The sequence below is a fragment of the Pseudorasbora parva genome, chromosome 8 (assembly GCF_024679245.1).
Source record: "Pseudorasbora parva isolate DD20220531a chromosome 8, ASM2467924v1, whole genome shotgun sequence".
Taxonomy (NCBI): Eukaryota; Metazoa; Chordata; class Actinopteri; order Cypriniformes; family Gobionidae; genus Pseudorasbora; species Pseudorasbora parva.
Genome location: NC_090179.1, coordinates 22,288,377 through 22,309,380, shown reverse-complemented (window position 1 = coordinate 22,309,380; position 21,004 = coordinate 22,288,377). Strand labels below are relative to the sequence as shown.

At 38.2% G+C, this 21,004-nt stretch overlaps 1 protein-coding gene across 7 annotated transcripts in view; it reads right to left on the bottom strand.

Moving 5' to 3' along the window:
• Positions 1 to 21,004, bottom strand: part of nbeab (neurobeachin b) — a 408,948-nt gene that overhangs the window by 202,748 nt on the left and 185,196 nt on the right. For 5 of the 7 annotated variants that reach the window (XM_067450409.1, XM_067450410.1, XM_067450412.1 and 2 more), the window contains 5 exons: positions 18,771 to 18,951; positions 18,157 to 18,281; positions 13,201 to 13,308; positions 12,641 to 12,809; positions 8,951 to 9,392 (listed from right to left, as the gene is read on the bottom strand). In XM_067450409.1, coding sequence (XP_067306510.1) covers positions 8,951 to 9,392; positions 12,641 to 12,809; positions 13,201 to 13,308; positions 18,157 to 18,281; positions 18,771 to 18,951 — 1,025 coding nt within the window. The remainder of the gene's footprint in view (positions 1 to 8,950; positions 9,393 to 12,640; positions 12,810 to 13,200; positions 13,309 to 18,156; positions 18,282 to 18,770; positions 18,952 to 21,004) is intronic. The other 2 variants (XM_067450415.1, XM_067450411.1) reach the window with 1 other exon arrangement.

Genomic DNA, 21,004 nt, shown 5'->3' with positions numbered 1-21,004 from the left:
GTTGGAAGTGTTTCCAGGCAAAATATAATAGGAAAAGATGTTTATATGCCATTTTGACACGAATACATATTAATAAAAATGACATTTTCATGTTTGAAAGTCTGTAGGTTAACATAAATGCAGATACAGGACTAATTGTAAAAATAAAAAAAACAACCTAATTATCGATTTTGAAATATTAAACCTGTCAATACAGAACGAAATATTCTGTAGCCTTTTGCCGTCAATACCATGGATATGGTATGGGCCGGCTACTGCCGGCGTTGTCTTTGTTGTATCAATAGGCAATATATTTATATTTAACATGAAGTATAGGGCTTCCCTGTACATTAATAGCAGCAGACGCCCCGCGGATGACACGCAACAGAAACGCCACGCTCACAAGAAACGCGCGCTGCTTCTGGCGCGGACTCTGAACCTATGCTCTGAACACTGTGCGAGCCATATCTTGACAGTCGCGTTAGCTATTATGGTCTCGTGTTGTTTCCACCAGCAGAACATCTCATTGTTCCTTTTAATTAATAAAATAAATATCAAACAAAGGAGAAGCCTAAAAAAGGCCCGAAGCCCGGCCCGCGTTTTAGGTATGACGTGAAAATTGGCCCGAAGCCCGGCCCTAGGGGCGTAAAAAAGTCGGGGCCCGTCAGGCTCGGGCATAAATGCAGGGCTTTACCGTGCGCACACACATACATGTGCGTGCGCCGCCCTTCAGACGTCAACTTGAGAGAGAATAGCAGAACAAGAACGGAATATAATGAGATTCATCGGTCTGCGAGCCCTGGCCCATATGTGTCTGAGTCCAGCATGCTAAAGGTATGTTTCTTAAGTGTATGTTAGACATGTACACATAAGCAAAATGATCTATAACAATGCAATACTAACATATATAAAAACACGTTTTACTCACATGTAGTAAAACACATTATAGTGTGTTGCACCATTCCTGTCGGATCCAAATCCAGCATCGACCGTAGATTTGTTTACAAACGACTCCGCAGTGAACTGAAGTAACATGTCTTCCCCACATGAGCTGGAACTTCATTAAAAATAAAGTTCAACCACACATTCCTAATATTAGGGTCAGAAGGAAGCTTATGCAGCGACTGTGTTCTTCCATAACCAGGAATAGCGCAATATCTTAATCTTCCTCGGCATGTTTATTGTTGTTGGCTGTCTAGCACGAGCCCTCCATGAGTCAGTGGGCGAGGCTACTGGATTAGACGCGCTGTAGATTCTGTAGCGGCGGTGTTTTGTTGCGCTATGACGTAAGTATAAAGCACAGGATCGTTCGCTGAGCCTGGTGTCTATAAAAGCTTTTCTTTGATTAACAAGGTTCAGCTCTGAAACCTAGAGGATACTATTATATTATACTATTATATTACTATGACCTTTTATATATCAAAAACTCAAGGGAAAGTTAATTTCTCAATTCATCACCCTTTTAAACATATTTATTGTTACTTTTGGTCAAATATAATGCATCCTTGCTGAATGAAAGCATTAAATTACCACAAAAAAACAAAAAAATCATACTGACACCAGCCTTTTGGTTTAGTAGTGAAGGATTCTGGAATACAATTTGAAATCTTTTTGGGACATTTCAAAAAAGCTTCGGAAGCCTCTGGTCAATATCTATTTTTATTTATCAAAAATAGTAGCCAGGACATCCTGCAAGAAATAACTCATAAATAACGGCAGCCGGGTATATAAGGCAGGTTCCAGAGGTCTGGACACGGATTCCATATGGTGCCCTGTCCCTGACAAAGCAGGTCCTCAGGGGAATCTGCCAGGGAGGGGCTGTCGCAAGGAGCATCAGGTCCGAGGACCAGGTCTGGGCCTGTAAGGTGCAACCATCAAGACTTGCTCCTTGTCCTCCCTGACCTTGCACAGTGTTTGTGAGAGCAGGCTTGGGGGAAACCAAGCGGCAACCTCCCCCAGTTTCTCTTGAAGCCACTACGGTGACTTAAACTGCAACTTTTTACAGTCTATGGGGGAAACGCATACTTGCGTAGGTCATGGGGCCAGATGTATGCCAGTGCATCCCTGCAGAGGGTCTTCTTGGTCAGGGAATAAAACAACTGAGAGTGGGATGTCTGCGGAGAGGCAAACAGGTCCACCAGTGTGGCTCCTAAGCGTTTCCAGATCAGCTGGACCTTCTAGGTGCGTAATCTTCACTCTCCCTGGGAAGTGGGCTGTCGTGAAAGCACGTCAGCTGCACTATTGCGCTTCACAGGGATGTAAATAGTGTGAATAACTCTAGAGAAAGAGATGGCATGCGAGTTGCCCCATACGAAGGGAACAAAGACCACCCTGGCGGTTAATGTACACAACAGTCAATGAGTTGTCCATCCAGACCAGCACCTGCCTGTCCTGCAGAAACTAGTCAAAACCGGCGCAGGACTAAGCAGTACTGCTAGCAACTCGAGGCAATCGATATGCCCCTGAAGTTGAGATCCCGTCCAGGAGCCTGAAGCTGCATGCCCATCGCATACAACACTCCAGTCCATGCTGGAGGCATCTGTTCTGACAATAACATGTCTGGACACTTATTCTAGGAGGACTCTGGCCCAAAGAAATGCAGATCTGATCACGGGCTGAACGTACGATGACAGACCGTTGTGATTACCACCCAATTTGTGCCACAGTGCAATGCCCATCTCTGGGCTCGGTCATGAAGCCAGTGCTGAAGCGGTCTCATATAAAACAACCCGAGCAGCGTAACCATGGCTGCAGATGTCATATGCCCTAGGAGCCTCTGAAATGATTTCAGTGGAACCGCTGTCCTGAAATATGTCCCCTGAACATATTAAAGCAGTTCAGCACCTACTGGGCACGCTCATGAGTTGCTGCGTCATGTTAACCAGAACTCCAACTAAGAGAAAAGGGTATACTTCGCACTGGGGATACTTACTTACATTTTTGGGCTTCACACTTCCCACTTGGCCTGAAGCCCTAGATGACTGATATCAACACAACCCCCCTGACCACCTCCACTGTAGAGGGTAGTGCGAGAGGAAACACTTTTGAAGTAGATTTTGGCACTAATTTCCCTATTCACAAATTTTTAATGCACCGCTGGGGGAAAAAAAAGAGCACAATTTTCTGAGAACTTGTCTGAGTGTGAAGCAGCTCTGGCAAGCATAGCTGTGAAGTCTGAATCCTATTCAGTATAAGCAAACGCTGCCGAAGCGGGAAGCTCAGCTCTATCGTTAATAGCCCTCTCTCTGATGCAGCTATCAACATCAGATCTTCATCCAGACCCACGCTGTCACCCCGCAGCTCAAAAGCACACAACACACCTAAGGAGCGGGAAGTCCCCATGGGGATGTACCCAGCGGAAGAGCTCCCAAAGTGTTCCGCAGACTCAAGTGGCGAGCTGGGAAACAGCAGAGGGGGCTGAAGCCTTCCAGAGTAAGGTGCTGCACTAATCTGACCAACGCTGAAATGTGCCATCACCCCAAAACTAGAACAGCTTCCTTCCTGTTCCACACAAACGATGATCATCAGAGCAGAGAACAAAGATCACTCCGCTCTGAAGCGAAGGAGTTTACGCGCTGTCTTATATATCCATCTGGCAGGGACTTGCTTGTGATGCAAATCTCACTTGCCAATGTGCAAGTTTTTATTACCACTCAAAGGTGATTGGGCTCTCAGACGAGATCCCAATTCATCAGTTCTGACATAACATCAGTGACTGGGAACTAAAAGGGAGTAAATGGCACTGTTCCATTCATATTTCAATATTGTGTAAACAACATCCAAATACACTTGGTCAGAATAAGTACTACTAATAGTAATTAAATCAAAATTCATTAAAATGTATTGTAATGTGTAATATGGACATGCAATTTGTTACTACGTGTTCAACACAGCAGTCGAATGCTAATCCAAAATCTCAGTTTGCATTTTATCTGAACAGTTTTGACCATAAAGATCCACAAAGCAATACTAACACCCAACCCCTGAGCATACAGTATTTAATACTCGTAACATGCTGGCTTTTTCAGGTATTTGGCAGGTAGAGTTGATAGTATTAGACTGATAAACAAGCTTTTAATAAAATATGAACACTTCTCATGAATTATTAATTGGCTGGGGGCTTGTGAATGATGTATGAATCATCCGCCACATATATTATTAATAGGACTCGTTTAATTAACTTACTTTGAATAAAGCAAATATTAATCTTGTGTAGACTATGGATATTGCAAATAGTTTGTTTTATTTTAAATGGCTATTAGGATTACAAACAGTATTGGTGCATAAATGAACATTAATAATAATAATTAAATGTGTAGGTCTCATATGGTGGCAAAGTATATTGGTATCACCTGATTTATTAGCATTCCATCTACTGACACTGACATGGACTCATGTTAATCTATTAAAGTGTTTCTCCACCAAACTCTTTGATTTGAATTGACTTTCAAAGCCAAAGCAAGTCTTTCATGGTGGTGGCCCCATCTGCAAACACTGCTTCCTGGTTATTCAATACTAATTGAAAAAATTCACCTTTGGAAAGTCCCGGAAAGACGGTGATGGGCGAGTCGGTCCTCATCACTCCTGTGTTTGAGGCTTTTTTTGATGTCACTCCCAATCTATTTAGGTTCTGACAGACAATCGAAGAAGCCTGTCCACGTCTGGCATCTCATTTGGTGGCAGGTGGCAAACAATTAGACACAGCAATTTCAGGGCCGGCAGATGACATTAAAGCATGCAGGAGTGAGTGGTTCGACCCAGCGTCAGCGGACAGCCTATGTGAAAGCATTTCAAAAATAATACACTCTGCCATGGCAACTCATTTCTGCCTGCCAGCCTCCATTAGGGTGCTGAGGGGTGAGGACGACAGGAGGGGAGCTGGGGGCGCATGGGGCGCTTCTGTTTAATCTGTCATCAACGCCCTGGAGACCCTCACTAACATTCACAAACACATTTACACACACACACACACACCACGTTTACTAGTCAGCAGACACACCTAATCTGTGGCGGTTGCATGCATTACTGTGGATCCATTGTTCCTGTGACTCAATATCTAAGAAGGGAGAAGCGCATTGTTTGGCCGTAATCTCGCCGGAGACATACTTTAAAGTACTGGAACAAAATCTGGTGCACATTGACATTGCACATTCTGACAAAAACTGCCTGCTTAGACAGTAAGGGGCCATCTATCTGACATAAAAAAGCAACCATTGTCAGAAATATTTATGAACAAATTAATTGTTGATTATACAATAGAAGGCAGACATTCAACATATTTATGTACATTTGCGTAGACACTAAAAAATATATTATTGGCACGTTGAAAGCATTTAAAACATGAATTCATGAAATGAATAGACACTGTATTAACTCGGTGAGATTATTTCAATTTAAAGTTGCATTATGTAATTTTCCCGTCTGCTTGTCTGCTATTAAAGGGGGGGTGCTGTTTCATGCATACTGATCTTTTTACACTGTTAAAGACTTGGATTCCCATCCTAAACATAGACAAAGTTTCAAAAACTAATGCTGGACGTTTGATGGAGTATTTCTGTGTCAAAAATACTCCTTCCAGTTTCTCACAAGTTTCGGAGAGTTTTTTTCGAGTATGGCTCGACTTGACGTTAATAGAGTGGAAGGTCCTTGTATGGGCCGTACAAGCTCTTCTCCCGGTAGGGTGCGCGCGCGCGACTAGAGCGAGAGAGGAAATGCACGCCCGTAAACACTCTGGGTGCAGTTCCAGTCGTCCGTGAACACTTATGTCGGTTATAGTCCGCGCCGCGCTCCACTTTATTCCTATGGGTGACGTCGAGCGACTTCAACGCTTCAGCACAGCATTCCGGGAAGGCAGCGCTGCATTTGAACCGATTTGAATGCAGAAATGACGGAAAGCTTCACAACATCGCTTCAGTCGCATCTCAAAGTGGATTTCCACGCCACTGCTGTCACAGGACTTCACCAAATTATACCAAAGAAGTGTGTTTTTGACGGAGCGGTCCCAGCGATAAAGGTTCGGTCCTGCTTTGGAAGCAGCCGGTGAGTAAAACTGCTTCAAATGTCTATGCTATTGGCTCGTCGCGTGAGTAAACATCAGTAAACCACACGATAGCGTGCTTCGTCATTCAAATGCGCTAACGGACTCCATTGCTGTTCTCTGTATAACGTTACACTAGTCTGACGTGCAAAACCGTTTAGCTTGCTACTGCTAAGGTCTAACGTTAGTCGCATACAATAGTCCATAAACCATTCTTTAGCTCCGCCCACACGATACGCCTCCAGGCGCTCGGTTTTTTCCGGAAAGACTCGGTACAGCCTATATTTCTTTTATAAATATAATAAAACTAAAGACTTTTCGGAGATATGAAGGATGCAATACTACTCTATAGGTACTCAAGATTGACATGAGATTGACTGAAACTGAGTGCTTCAGCTCAGAATCGATATGTGGTCTTCACCTCACAGCCGGTGGAAAATAGGACTCGGGCAGAAATCTTGTTCATTGATGCGGTTAATAACGTTATGGTAGTGTGAATCAGAGCAGGATAGAGTGTTGAGGAGCTGAGCAAGGCCACTGGAGCGATTGTTACGCAAACACAAGGGGGCACGGGAATTTTATTATGACGACGGGACACATGCGCAATTTTCGCTTTTCCGGTCATGAGTATGAGGTAATGCAGCTCTGTTTATCATATTAGATACATTTAAGTGTGTTTAAAATAATGTTATGACGTTACTCTGTGTGTTCGCTCAGCAGCTGCTGTGGCACTTGTTCACACTAATAAGAGTAAACCATTTCTGTCAAATAAAACCGAGGGTAACGCAGATATGAAGCAATTGACAGGCAATTTTCTCACAATTTACAAATAGTTGGAAACATTTGGGATATTGTAAGAACTCAACTAAACATAATATATTACAGTGGCCTAGTTTTTTTTACTATATTTTACTGCAAAAATACTACATAGTGCACCTTTAACGCCTTTATAACTTTTAACACATGTCTGAAATTTCATTCTGTTCTGTGCGATTCTTGGGGTTATTTTCAGGTATAAATTGTAAAATGTTTAAAATAATGACAATTAAACATCAATTCATTTTATTTAATTCGTTTTACATGGGAAATTTGTGGAAAATCTAACATAACTAAATGAATAGTGTTAAATCGATTTGGCAGCACTAATATATTGTACTTGTGGTTTTTATATCTTGTCAGCATTGTCAACAACTGTTTGTACAGACCATTTAGCAACATGTTTTTGACCATATGTACACCCTATCTGGTTTTAGAAAATGACAGAACTGTCTATGGGAGCGCAATTTTCTTGGAAATTCAGAATTTCTTCTCAGAATTTTAAGATATAAACTCAAAATTACCTTTTTTTCTCAGATGTGCAAGTTTATTTCCAGCAATTCTGACTTTATATAAACTCTAGTTATAAATTCCGAATTGTGAGATCTTGGGCCAGATTTACTAAAAAGGTTTCATCAGTCCAATCTGTGGCTTGCAACCTTATACATCTGCGTTTCGCTTCAAAGGGCATCTTTGACGACGGTATTCTATAAATATGAAGACCATCTTTTTTGCATTTCGATTCTGGCATCCAAAGGCACAAGACATTTTCTCTCTTATTCCATGGATTTTACTTGTTGTCCTCCATTTGTTACCACTGTTTTTCTTCCACCACAATACACGCAAACCTTCAAGTGACGACTGCTCCCAAATTGTCAATTATCCAAAGATACAAAAATGTATGTATACATTATATAAAAATACAAATGAGATCAGGCTGAACAAATCAGCAAGCGGGCTGTCAAAGACATGAGACTTAGGCCTCGGAAACAGCGGAACCCTCTTCGCCTTCCAGCTGGAGATAACTTTTAGTAAAAGAGAACAGGTTATTACCAAAAAAAAGTTTCCATTTACACTATTCTGTTTACATATGTTGATTTGAACAGCAACAGCGCAGCACAACTGAAGACATGTGTTAAGAGCAGAGACAAATCACATTGAGATTTTATCTAGCCTTGGAATGTAAACACGCCACAAAACGCTCAAACACATCTCTGAGACATTTTCAAACACAGCAATTCTTAGTGATAGAAAGTATGGGGAATTTAAAGTGAGTTACGGCTTGCTTATGACCAAGAAAATCATTATGGCCATTCCTCAGGGAAAATACTAATCCAAGAATTCATCATGGTTTGACTGAGATGTATTGTGTAGTGTTTAAAGGCACGGAAGGGATCGCATGCACACAGAAAAGGTCACTGTACTTTTAAGGGCCTTGAACATATACATCTGCAGTAAATGGGCTACTGTAGTGCTATTGGTGACAAGAGACATTCAATCAAGATAAAGCCACAATTTCACATTTAGAACCTAAGCTGATGTATATTGCTGCCACCTGGTGGAGGTTCATATAATTCTTTTTTAACACAGTTACAGCACTTACAAGAATATCCCTGAACAAGTTGAGTTCAATCGACAGCTTTTGTAGCATAATGTTGATTGCCACACACACACACACATTGCATAAAATCACTTACATTAATTTATTAATTAAAATGTATTATTTCAGCTGTAAAGCTGTTTAAAACACAATTTATATGTCATTTCAGGGTGTCAGGGTCTAGTGTTGTGGTGACAACCTTTTAAAATTTAATAAAACTACAGAAACGTTATTAAGTTGTTGTTTTCTCACACAGAAATCATGTTGGTTGTGGCCATACTATTGAAACAGTGATATTTACAAATTGGCCCCATTGACCCCACTTCATAAATGCCTGACTGTCTATAACCCAGATTTCCGTTTTTAAAAGAAAAGGAGAGGTGAGTAGAAATACATTTTAAAATAAGCATCATGCCAAAATGCTGTGGACTAAACTTAACTTGTTCTAAACCTGGAATACAGAACATACCGGTATACATCTCAAAATGTCTGCATTTGTGACTATGAGAAGATGGTACCTGTCAAAGGAATGGAACTGCATGGGTAACATGGCTTGGGCTTCCCTCTTCATGGCTTGGTGATCAGGGTAAGGCAAGCTGTCTGGCCCACTCTCTGCGGTCTCCACAGGAGCAGCTACCAGGCTCTTCAGGATTTCTTTGACGTTGATGCCTTTGTTGGACTGGCTGATGCTGGAGATGGATGAGGCGGGTTTGAGGTGTTCCATGGTTGATGGCTCAATTAAGCTTTCCTGTGACCTGGCCTCTGATGACAGGGTGCAGAACAGACCGCTCATGCCATTTGGACCACCCATGGCAAGCTCCAGGTCAGCCCCGTTCATCACACTGGATACCTGCTCATCACCCAATCCTGAGTCAGAGTGAGGGAGGGATGACCCCTGACGTGATTCCTCCAGCACACTAAGAGTTTCCTTCCGACCGTCAGAGAGGGCTGATGGGTGCTCTGAAAGTCACATATCATAGTGCAGAGTATTAAAAGAAATTAAATTAGAGATAATCTGCAGACGATCACTAGAATTTTTTAGTTTTATCATAATTTTCATATTTGATTAATCGATTTGACACCACTAATATAAATATAAAAATTGCCAAAAGTATTGGGACACCCCTCAAAATAATTGTATTCAGGTGTTCTAATCACTTCTATGGCAACAGCTATATAGAATCAAGCACCTAGGCATGCATACGCTTCTACACACATTTGTGAAAGAATGGGCCGCTCTCAGGAGCTCAATAAGTTCAAGCGTGGTCCCGTGATAGGTTGCCACCTTTGCAAGTCCATTCGTGAAATGTCCTCACTATTAAATATTCCACAATCAACTATTAGTGGTATTATAACAAAGTGGAAGCAATTGGGAACAACCACAACTCAGCCACAAAGTGGTAGTACTTCCATAGTAGGGAAAAAATACTATGGAAGTCAATGGCTCCAGTTAACTGTTTGGTTACTAACATTCATCAAAATATCTTCCTGTGTGTTCAGCTGAAGAAACAAATTCATACAGGTTTGAAACAACTTGAGGGTGAGTAAAGGATGAAAGAATTTTCATTTTAAAGTGAACTATGCCTTTAATGCTTCAGATTGCCAATACATTTTGGACAATTTCATGCTCCCAACTTTGTGGGAACAGTTAAGGCATGGCCCCTTCCTGTTCAATTACTGCGCACCAGTGCACAACGCAAGGTCCATAAAGACATGGATGAGCGAGTTTGGTGTGGAGGAACTTGACTGGCCTGCACAGAGTCCTGACCTCAACCCGATAGAACACGTTTGGGATGAATTAGAGCGGATACTGCGAACCGGACCTTCTCGTCCAACATCATTGCCTGACCTCACAAATGCGCTTCTAGAAGAATGGTCAAAAATTCCCATAAACACACTCCTAAATCTTGTGGAAAGCCTTCTCAAAGGAGTTGAAGCTGTTGTAGCTTAAAATGGTGGGCCAACTCTATATTAAACCCTACAGACTAATAATGAGATGTCATTAAAGTTTATGTGCATGTAAAGGCAGGCATCCCAAAACATTTAGCAATATAATGTATAAATTGTAAACATTAATTATAGCCGTTCACCATTACATTGTAATAGAAAGCCATCAATTTGTAACATTTATTAGGCTCCAAAAAATATAACAACTTTTAATTTAAGTGAACTTAAAACAATCCTCATACAAACCTATAATAAATGTCATTACCCGTTGCCTTCCTACTCCTTTTAACAGTTATGAAATATACAGATATATATTACACACAGAGTAAGTGAAATTAAAATCGCTTGTTAATACCACTAAAAAGGCTCAAAATAGCCTCACACTAACAAGGTAGCATAATGAGGGTCTCCACATGCAAACCGAAGCATTGAGAACTTTGTAAGTGTACAAACAGTTTAATTAGAACATACTTTATAAAGACAGTACATTACCCGTTTACGGACAGGCGCAATCTTGGAAAACAGTCTCGACGAGTCAAACCACAAACGATGTGCTAAGTGAGCTGGTCGATAGGAATTAAGTTTGTGAAATCTAATTACATGAAAACGTTTATTTTTATTTATTTATTTTCTCTGGTGCGTTCAGTGCTCTCTTCCGGAAACAACAGACCATATGAGATTACAAGTCACAGTTCATAATTTAGCACAGCGCTTGTGGCTCGACAAGTCAAGACTGTTTTCCAAGATGGCGCCTGTCCGTAAACAGGTAATGGACTAGTATGTTTTTATTAAACTGTTTGTACACTTACAAAGTTCTCAATGCTTCGGTTTGCATGTAGGGACCCTCATTATGCTGCCGTGTTAGTGTGAGGCTATTTTGAGCCTTGTTAGTGGTATTAACTAGCGATTTAATTTTACTTATTCATGCCCCATAGACAAGCATTATAAGCTAATCTGTTTTTAGAGATAAAACTCTTTACATTCAATTTTCATGAAAATGCACCCAAGAGAACAATCTACTCTGTAACCATGTGTTAAATACCCCTCGGTTCATTTCTCACCGGTGTTGTCCTTTAAATATAGATGAATCTGTATTAAAGCTACAAAAGTTCTTTAGTCAAGAGCAGTGAGTTATTTTCTCTGTTACCTTTGCTCTTTGATTTACAATGAAGTACAACATTAGTTGCTGCTGTCACTTCATGACCTGTCACTGCTGTTCGACATGGATTTGTCTCTTAAGAGGACTTGAACTCTTAAGTTCATGTAAGTTTGTCCTTATGAGGATACTCGACAAAACTGACATTTTGGAATTGTGTGCGTTTGTTCGTTCAAGTGCGGAGAGTGTTTTTTGTCCTTCAAAAGTACTTGTTAGCAAACTCTTTAACACATACTTTTAGCCTACATAATAAGTCCTTGCAGACAAGACATCTCTGTCTTCAATCTCTTCCTGTTGTTCTCCAGATGTTGAGCATTTCTAACATTCATCTAGAGCCTTTAGCAAGGTCACTGGGCCCGAGTCAGTCATGGAGCACGTCTGGATGCCGATTTGGGTGCAGACAATGGCCTGCTACATGCTGTTAGGAAAAATTCCCATCCATAGCCTATCTTTCCTGAAATTTATGAGGGCGATGCAGCATAGTGCCTCAGCCTCTATGATCCCATTCTCCTCTGGTGGATTGCTTTCCTAATGGGCACTGACAGATGGGTCTGGAAATAGCAGCGCTGCCCCTGCCTCTCTGTGTTTTTTTCCTCATGGATCTTCTTTCTTTATACCCTTTCTTCTCTTTCTCTCTCACTCAAGTCATTTTCACCATACTTTCCCACCCCCAAAAAAACCTAAAATGAACACTAATTTTTATTCAATTGATGCATCTATCAAACTACTGGACATTGATACAATTTTGTGACCGTTTTACACATAAAGTCAGCAGTGATTTCCTTCAAGAATTTTGTACGGGCTGCATGTTTAATTTTATGTGGGATGATTAGTGGTGCTCATGAATAATAAATGTGGGAGGTGGTGAAAGAGATATGTTTTTGACATTGGCTTGAGAAAAATCCTGTGGAGACTTTTCCCCCCAATATAATTTGTATCTAATATAATATATACAAATAAAATAAAAAAACTACCTGGCTAATGGCATTAAAAATAACATTTGAAATGCAAATAAGCAATGGAAATTAAGTTGTTAGCTTATTGTATAATATAATGTGAGTTAATAAGTGTGTGTCAACAAACAGAACATTAGCCACTACAACACCTGTGCTGGTGGGAGAATTTATCTCGTGCCGAATGCCTCTTCCTGGTTGGCTGATAGACCTGACAATCTCCCGCTGGGGTTCCAGGATGTCCCGGTACTTAGACACCATGAGCACTGAGATAAAATAGACAACAGCAAGAGCCAAGAACTGTGCCTGCTTACTGTCATCCTGTGAACGCAACACAAAACAAGCAAAGATTAAGAAGAAAAGTCAACATGTGACTAGAACATGTCATGAAAAGCAGAAATGCGACTCTGAGTAGCACTGTTTCATGTTTCAACAGGAAGTTAAATTACAGATAATAATCTAAATAACAAAAATAAAAAATGCATTAAAATCTGGAATTCAAATCATCTAATATTAACCTGGAAAATTAATTAATATAATATAATATAATATAATATAATATAATATAATATAATATAATATAATATAATATAATATAATATAATATAATATAATATAATACAATATAATATAATATAATATAATATAATATAATATAATAATTTCCATTTGAATCTGCGGGACATTTAAAGACCACTAGACATAAACTCACAACATCACGAAAGACAGCAGCTCTCAGACGGTTGATGTCCACGTCTTGCAGAAGTCGGTCCGGGTCCTTAATTGGAGAAACATTACTTGGAAAATTTTCTATGGTGGTCTAAGGCAAGAAAAGCAGATATTTCAAACAAATGTTTAACACTTCAAACAGTTCTCACATTGCAGATCTCATTTACACATTTGCACCATGCCGTAGCACCAAATCACACATAATGTGACAATGGTATATTGTGTGTGAAAAAAACAAGACGACACCCCATACTTTCACACTTTCAAGAAAGACAGCTTGAATGCCAGGAGGTATATTGAGTCAAATCAAATCAATTATAAATGCTTTAACAAAATAACAAATTAAAATAGATAGATAAATAAATAATGGAATATATATTTTATAATACATATTTAAAAAATATTTAAATATTTAAAAACCTGTAAAAAAAAAAAAAACCTGTAAAAAAAAAAAACGTTTGGGCACCCCAGGTAAAAAATTGTATTAATGTGCATAAAGATGACAAGAAAAGATGGAAAATTCTCCAAAAGGCATCAAATGGCAGATTAGACATCCTTATAATAAGTATAATAATTTAATACTTTGTACTGCCCCCTTTGGCAAGTATCACAGCTTGTAAATGCTTTTTGTAGCTAGCCAAGAGTCTTTCAATTCTTCTTTGAGGTATCTTTGCCCATTCTTCCTTGCAAAAGTCTTCCAGTTCTTTGAGATTTCTGGGCTGTCTATCACGCACTGCTCTTTTAAGGTCTATCCATAGATTTTCAATAATGTTGAGGTCAGGAGATTGTTAAGGCCATGGCAAAACCTTCAGTTTATGCCTCTTGATGTAATCCACCGTGGATTTTGTGGTGTGTTTAGGATCATTATCCATTTGTAGAAGCCATCCTCTCTTTAACTTCAGCTTTTTCACAGATGGCATCAGCATCCAAAATTTGCTGAAATTTTATTGAATCCATTTTTCCTTCTACTCGTGAAATGTTCCCTGTGCCACTGGCTTGCAATACAACCCCAAAACATGATCGATCCACCCCCATGCTTAACAGTTGGACAGAGGTTACTTTCATCAAATTCAGTGGCCTTCTTCTCCAAACATACCTTTGCACATTCCGGCCCAAATATTCTATTTTAACCTCATCGGTTTAACCTCATCAGGTTTTCTTCTGATGACTCTTCCATGAAGACCATATTTGTACAAGTATCTCTTTATGGTGGAATAGTGTAGCACAACTCCAGTGTCTACCAGATCTTTCTGGAGGAATTGTGCAGTCAAACATTTTGACTTGCTTTTCTCAATCCTGCAAGCCGTTCTGTCTGATATTTTTCTTGGTCTTCCAGATCTTGCTTTAACTTCCACTGTTCCTGATGACTGTCATTTCTTAATTACATTTGGAACAGAGGATATTGGCATCTGAATACGCTTTGCTATCTTTTTATAGCCTTCTCCTGCTTTGTGAGCGTCAACTATTTTCAGTTTCAGTTTTCTAGACAACTGCTTAGAAGAACCAATGGTCCTGATTGTTGGGGCAAGGTCAGATGAGTCTGGGCATTTAAAACCTTTGAGATTTACATCACCTGGTCTATCTAGACCAGTGGTTCTCAAATGGGGGTCCGCGTACCCCTGGGGGTACGTGAAGGCACTCCAGGAGGTATGTGAGATTTTAAAATATAGCCTACATTAAAAATTAGCATTCATGCAAAAATCCTTTAAACATAATTATTTAGAAAAAAAGGTTGAGAACCACTGATCTAGACGATGATTGAGAATAATCCATGACACTTTCAGGTCTCAGCTTGCCAAAGGGGGCAGTACAAGGTATGTGCACTGTAGGGTGCCCAAACTTTTGAAGACACCATTTTTTTGTTTTCTGTTATTTTGAAAGTGTAAATGATGGAAATAAAATCTACCTTTTATATATATATATATATATATATATATATATATATATATATATATATATATATATATATATATATATATATATATATATATATTATAAGAATATCTAATCTGTCATTTGATGCCTTTTGGAGATTTATCCATCTTTTCTTGGCTTCTTTATGCAATAATAAATAATTTTACTTGGGGTGCCCAAACTTTCGATCCCCACATTATTATATATATATATATATATACTTCTCCATATTAAGGTCATAATAAATGGTTTCATAAATTTTATACATTTAAGATATACACCGGTATAATTTAAATGTAAATTATTATATTTATAATGTAAACTTTACACATAAAAAAAAAAAACGTAAAACACTTCAAACTGGGCAATTGATTAATCACGATTAATTGCATTCAAATGTATGTATATTTATATATACACACATATACAGTATATACATGCAAATATTTCTTAAATGTAGTGTGGCTAAAAATTATTTAGTCAGCCACCAATTGTGCAAGTTCTCCCACTTAAAAAAATGAGAGGCCTGTAATTTTATCATAGCTACACTTCAACTGAGACAGAATGAGAAAAAAAACTAATCCAGAAAATCACATTGTATGAATTTTAAAGAATTTATTTGCAAATTATGGTTGAAAAAAAGTATTTGGTCAATAAAAAAGTTCTTCTCAATACTTTGTCATAACTTTGTTGGCAATGACAGCGGTCAAACGTTTTCTGTAAGTCGCCACAAGGTTTTTACACACTGTTGCTGGTAGTTTGGCCCATTCCTCCATGCAGAGGAGAGAGAGAGAGACGCGCTGCAGTTTTGAATAGTTTTGTGGAGAGAGTTTGAGGAAAAAGTTTGAGGAGAAAGTTTGAAAAATCCAAAATCCAAAGAGGCCAAAAACAGCCTGGATTTTTTTTGGACAAATGTAAATAGTTTTTGTTCTGTATAAGTTATCATGTTTATTCCTGAGTTCCAGGACTCCAAAGACTTGGACAAACTGCTTTCCAAAGGAAATATGAAGAAATGAAATGTCTGTGAGAGCCAGACATTTTGCTTTTTTTAAGTGACCAAATACTTATTTTCCACCATAAATAAATTCTTTAAAAATCAGACAATGTGATTTTCCGGATTTTTTTTCCTCATTCTGTCTCTCATAGTGTACTTATGGTGAAAATTGCAGGCCTCTCTCATCTTTTTAAGTGGGGGGAACTTGTACAATTGGTGGCTGACTAAATACTTTTTTGCCCCACTGTATACATGAAGGAGTGTGTATTTATATATACCAATTAAACACAGTACACACACATATACTATATGAACACAAACTTTTTTTTTGGATGTGATTAAGTGATTGAACAGTAAGTGTAATTGTGATTAATCAATTACCCAGCACTACTTATAACGTTACTCTAAATGCATTGTTGGGTTTTTTTTTTAAATCTTTTTTTTATTACAGAAATTGTGTACAGTGTTTGCATGCAGTGTTACAGTGTATTAGGGATGGGACGAAATATCGTTTGACAAAATTTCGCGATAGAAAACGTGACGAAACGCATCGAGGTCGAAAAAAAATGGATCGCGAAATAAAGATAGATGGCACTGCTGCATGATTTGCGTAGTATATAAATAATTTAGTGTATTATATGTGTGTGCGTGTGTGTGTGTGTGTGTGTGTGTGTGTGTGTGTGTGTGTGTGTGTGTGTGTGTGTGTGTGTGTGTGTGTGTGTGTGTGTGGGGCAGACATAACAAAACGCAACGCGCATTTTCTGTTTGATCTGAGGCATAGTTGGAAAAAGTGAGAGCAGTCAGACGCGATGCAACAGCAAACATTAAAAGGGAAAGAAAAGGGTTGACATTAGCATTAATATTCTAAAACAAAAATGCAGTTATTGCCTACATAAGCTACCATATTTTCTGTTGAACTTTTATAAGACTCCAGAAAGAAAAGTGTGTTTTTTCACTGAGCACATTCTCTGCAGTCTAAGCGATGCACTGAATCTCACTCTCGCTCATGTCTGAGGTAAATCATTAACACCATCACCGCTTACAGTACACCTGTTTTATTGAACTAAATACATTACAATCGGCTAAAACTAATGCACAGGTTACTTTCCTGAACAAGCGCGCTCCCGAGTCGTCCGTGTTCTTCACACTGTCCACGTGAATCACGGCCCAGTTCGGCGCGCACACGCAAAATACCGGCAGTTCAATAGGCAATGCGGATCTCTTAAAGGGGCCGCACTATATTCCTCCTTGTGTAATATGGACCTCCTCCAGGTATGGTGTGGTTCTGGTTTGCTCACTGGTACACATTAACAATTTTTCATACGAACTTTTCCCTGTTCTGAATTAAACTGCCAGTGTAAAAACTCCCTTTATATTGTTAAAATGAGAGAAATCACTACTTACTCATTATTTTTAAGTTTAGGCTTAAGAGACATGAACAATTTCTTAGATAAACATATCTATGACCTTTGATATGTCTAGTCTTCATGCTATATTGATTATTATTGAATAAGTATGGTTTCACTAATAATAAATGTACATTTGCATAAAGCATGCATATTTGTCCATACCTATGTTGATTAGAATATTAAAAACTTAATTTAAACTTAATTTAAGATACATTTACAATTGCTAAAAAGATGTGATTAAATTGCGATTAATCGCGAGTTAACTCATGACAATCATGCAGTTAATCGCTATTCAATATTTTAATCGGTTGACATCCCTACAGTGCCCTCCACAATTATTGGCACCCCTGTTTAAGACGTGGTCGCCGACTTCTAAAAATTCTCCTTTTTTTTAAACAACATAGAACCAAAATGCAAAAAAAGAGAAAAATCCTACCTTTCGTTTAAGTACATTACTTTGGTGGTAAAAAAAAAAAAAAAAAATCACAGATTTGGAAAGACTTTTTTTTTTTTATATCGTATCGTGACGTATCGTATCGTAACCCTGGCATATCGAGGTGCATCGTATCGTGAGTTTAAGTGTATCGTCCCATCCCTACAGTGTATGCAGTGAACTGGGTACCTTGCTGGTCGTGGACACACTTTGCAAGCCCTCCTGAGACTTACTGCAGGAAAGAGTGGACTTCAGACTTCTGTCCCTCTGACGCTGACGACACTCTAAACAGTTCCTCACGGCCACACAACATACTGAAGCAGAGAGAGAGAGGGAGAGAGAGAGAGAGAGAGAGAGAGAGAGAGAGAGAGAGAGAGAGAGAGAGAGAGAGAGAGAGAGAGAGAGAGAGAGAGAGAGAGAGAGAGAGAGAAGAAAGAAAGAAAGAAAGGGTACCAAATATAAATGTGGAAAGGTGTAAAAAGAGAGATGGAAAAATAAAATCCTAGGTGCTGACTGGTCAATATAGTGTCCCTATGAGCCCCTTAAATTATAAAATTATAAAAATAGATTATATATATATATATATATATATTCTTTTTTTTTCTTTCTTTTTTTTACAAGTGTTGCTCTTTTTTTCCAGCATTTTATATATATATATATATATATATATATATATATATATATATATATATATATATATATATATATATATATATATATATATATATATATATATATATATATATATATAATAAATTTATGCTCAACATCTTCAGGTCACTCACACACACTTATACACATACCTAGTCTGAGGCACTGTCGCATCAGTCCACCTGAGGACATGTTCTTCTCGGCTTCAATCTCGCTGAAGTTGAGTGAACTTGCGAAGACCAGCACATCGACCATAGCCATCAGCCGGGTCAGAAAGATCACAGCCGTCTCAGAAGACATGCCCTGCGTCGCCTCGATGCCCTCCATTTCAGCCTGACACGGACAAACACGATAATCAAGAGGACAAGGGTATTATTTGAGATCACGGGAAGTCATCACATTATCCTGTTAGCACATTTGTTACAACATTGATCAGTCGTTATCTTCAGTACAAAAGTAGAACATTCAGGGTGGATTGGGTAAAAAGTGACAAAGCACAGCACATCCTTTCAACCAGGATGAGAAAGGTCATGCAAAGAAATGGAAGATGCTTTGATGGATGTATGATTGCTAATGGCCAGCTGTTGGCATCTAAATTTGGAATTTAACATTTAAGAGTTTTAATCCTAGCAAAATGAGTGCAAACCTCACATTCAAAGCTACTCTATTCAAAAGAATTTTGTGGTCAATAAGATTTTTAAATATTTATGAAAGAAGTCTCTTATGTTCACCAAGGCTGCATTGTTTGGTCAAAGTACAGTAAAAATGTATTGTGCAATATGATTACAATCTATATTTTAATATAATTTAAAGGGTCATGAAACACCCCCTGCTGCAGCTGTGTTTTTTCACACCTTCAATTTGAAAAGGCTTCCAAAGAGGGGAGTGGTTGACTGTGAAAAGGTTGTGATGGGTATTGTGTGGAAAGAGGGAATGGTTTGCATAAATAGGGAGTGTCATTAGGCGCATTAAGATTAGTGATACCAGCAGCAGCAGTTACATCGGTTCTGAGACATGTTCTTGGTTCACGTTGGCATTGTTTACAACAGTGCGATTAGACAGAAGTGACTGTCTCATGCATATTAACTAAATTATATAGAATGCATACTACAGCGCAGTGATTGGACTGAATGAGCTTTATGTCATGCTTTATGTCTTTATGTCATATATCAAGAATCGCTCGGAACGGTCAACGTCAGCATGTCCCCAGCACCCCATACACGGGCAGAAAGCACATGCTGATGTCAGCATTTGTGACGTTGCTCTGACTCAGCTTTTCAAACCGGAAGACAGAAATCGATCTGAAAAATGCAAAAATAACTATTTTTCACATATAAATAACATTAATGAGTACCCTCAGTGTTTTCAATGATGTGCAGCCTAGACATATCTGTTTACATCTCAAAAAAGTGTTTTGGGGTTTCATGACCCTTTAAGTAAGTAAGTAAGTAAGTAAGTAAGTAAGTAAGTAAGTAAGTAAGTGCATTTTATAGCACATTTAAACATAGCAAAGCTATCCAAAGTGCTATACAGAGTAAAGAAAATATACATACTAAAACAATAAAGATAGAATAAGACAAAACAAAAACAAAAAAACAACGTGAAACAATATAAATAAATAAACCAAACAAGTAACAGTCAGACAGAAATATAATACTATTAAAATACCAGGGAAAAAATATAGGTTTTCAATTTTGCTTTAAAAGTAGAAATGTTTAATTAAACATTTAAATGTTATTTATTCCTGTGATGGCAAAGCTAATTTTACAGCATCATTACTCCAGTCTTCAGTGTCACATGATCCTTTAGAAATCATTTTATTAAGCTGAATAAGCATTTATTATCAATGTTGACAAATCTTTTGCTTTATATTTAATATTTCTGTAGAAACTTTAATACTTAAAAAAATCTATAGCTATCTATAGCATTTTTCTATAACATTTTTAGTTTTATTCTTTTTGGCCCCAAACTTTTAAACATTAGTGTATATGTGTATGAAATTAATCCAATTAACCCAACTATGTGAAAACTAGCATTGGTCGGCATTTTTCAATGTGTAATTGCATTAATACATACATAAGCAATTCAAAAAGGAATTAATTTTCTGTTGACTAAATCCTTAGAGGACTGAAATTATAAGAGATACTAAGCAAGTTTAAAATGAACGCTACTAAATGGAAAGTTTCTGTGAACCAAGATTTTAAAAGTCAATATATCCATGTTTTTCTTGTAAAGTCGCATTGACAATTGTTTTATGTAATATTGCAGAAAATAGTATAAATTATTTACCTGTGCACATCATTATTGTTTTTTTTAAATATATGTGTCCTTTTTTAAATATATAAGCTCAATCTTTTTGTTCTGTGTATTAATTAGACTAAAAAAA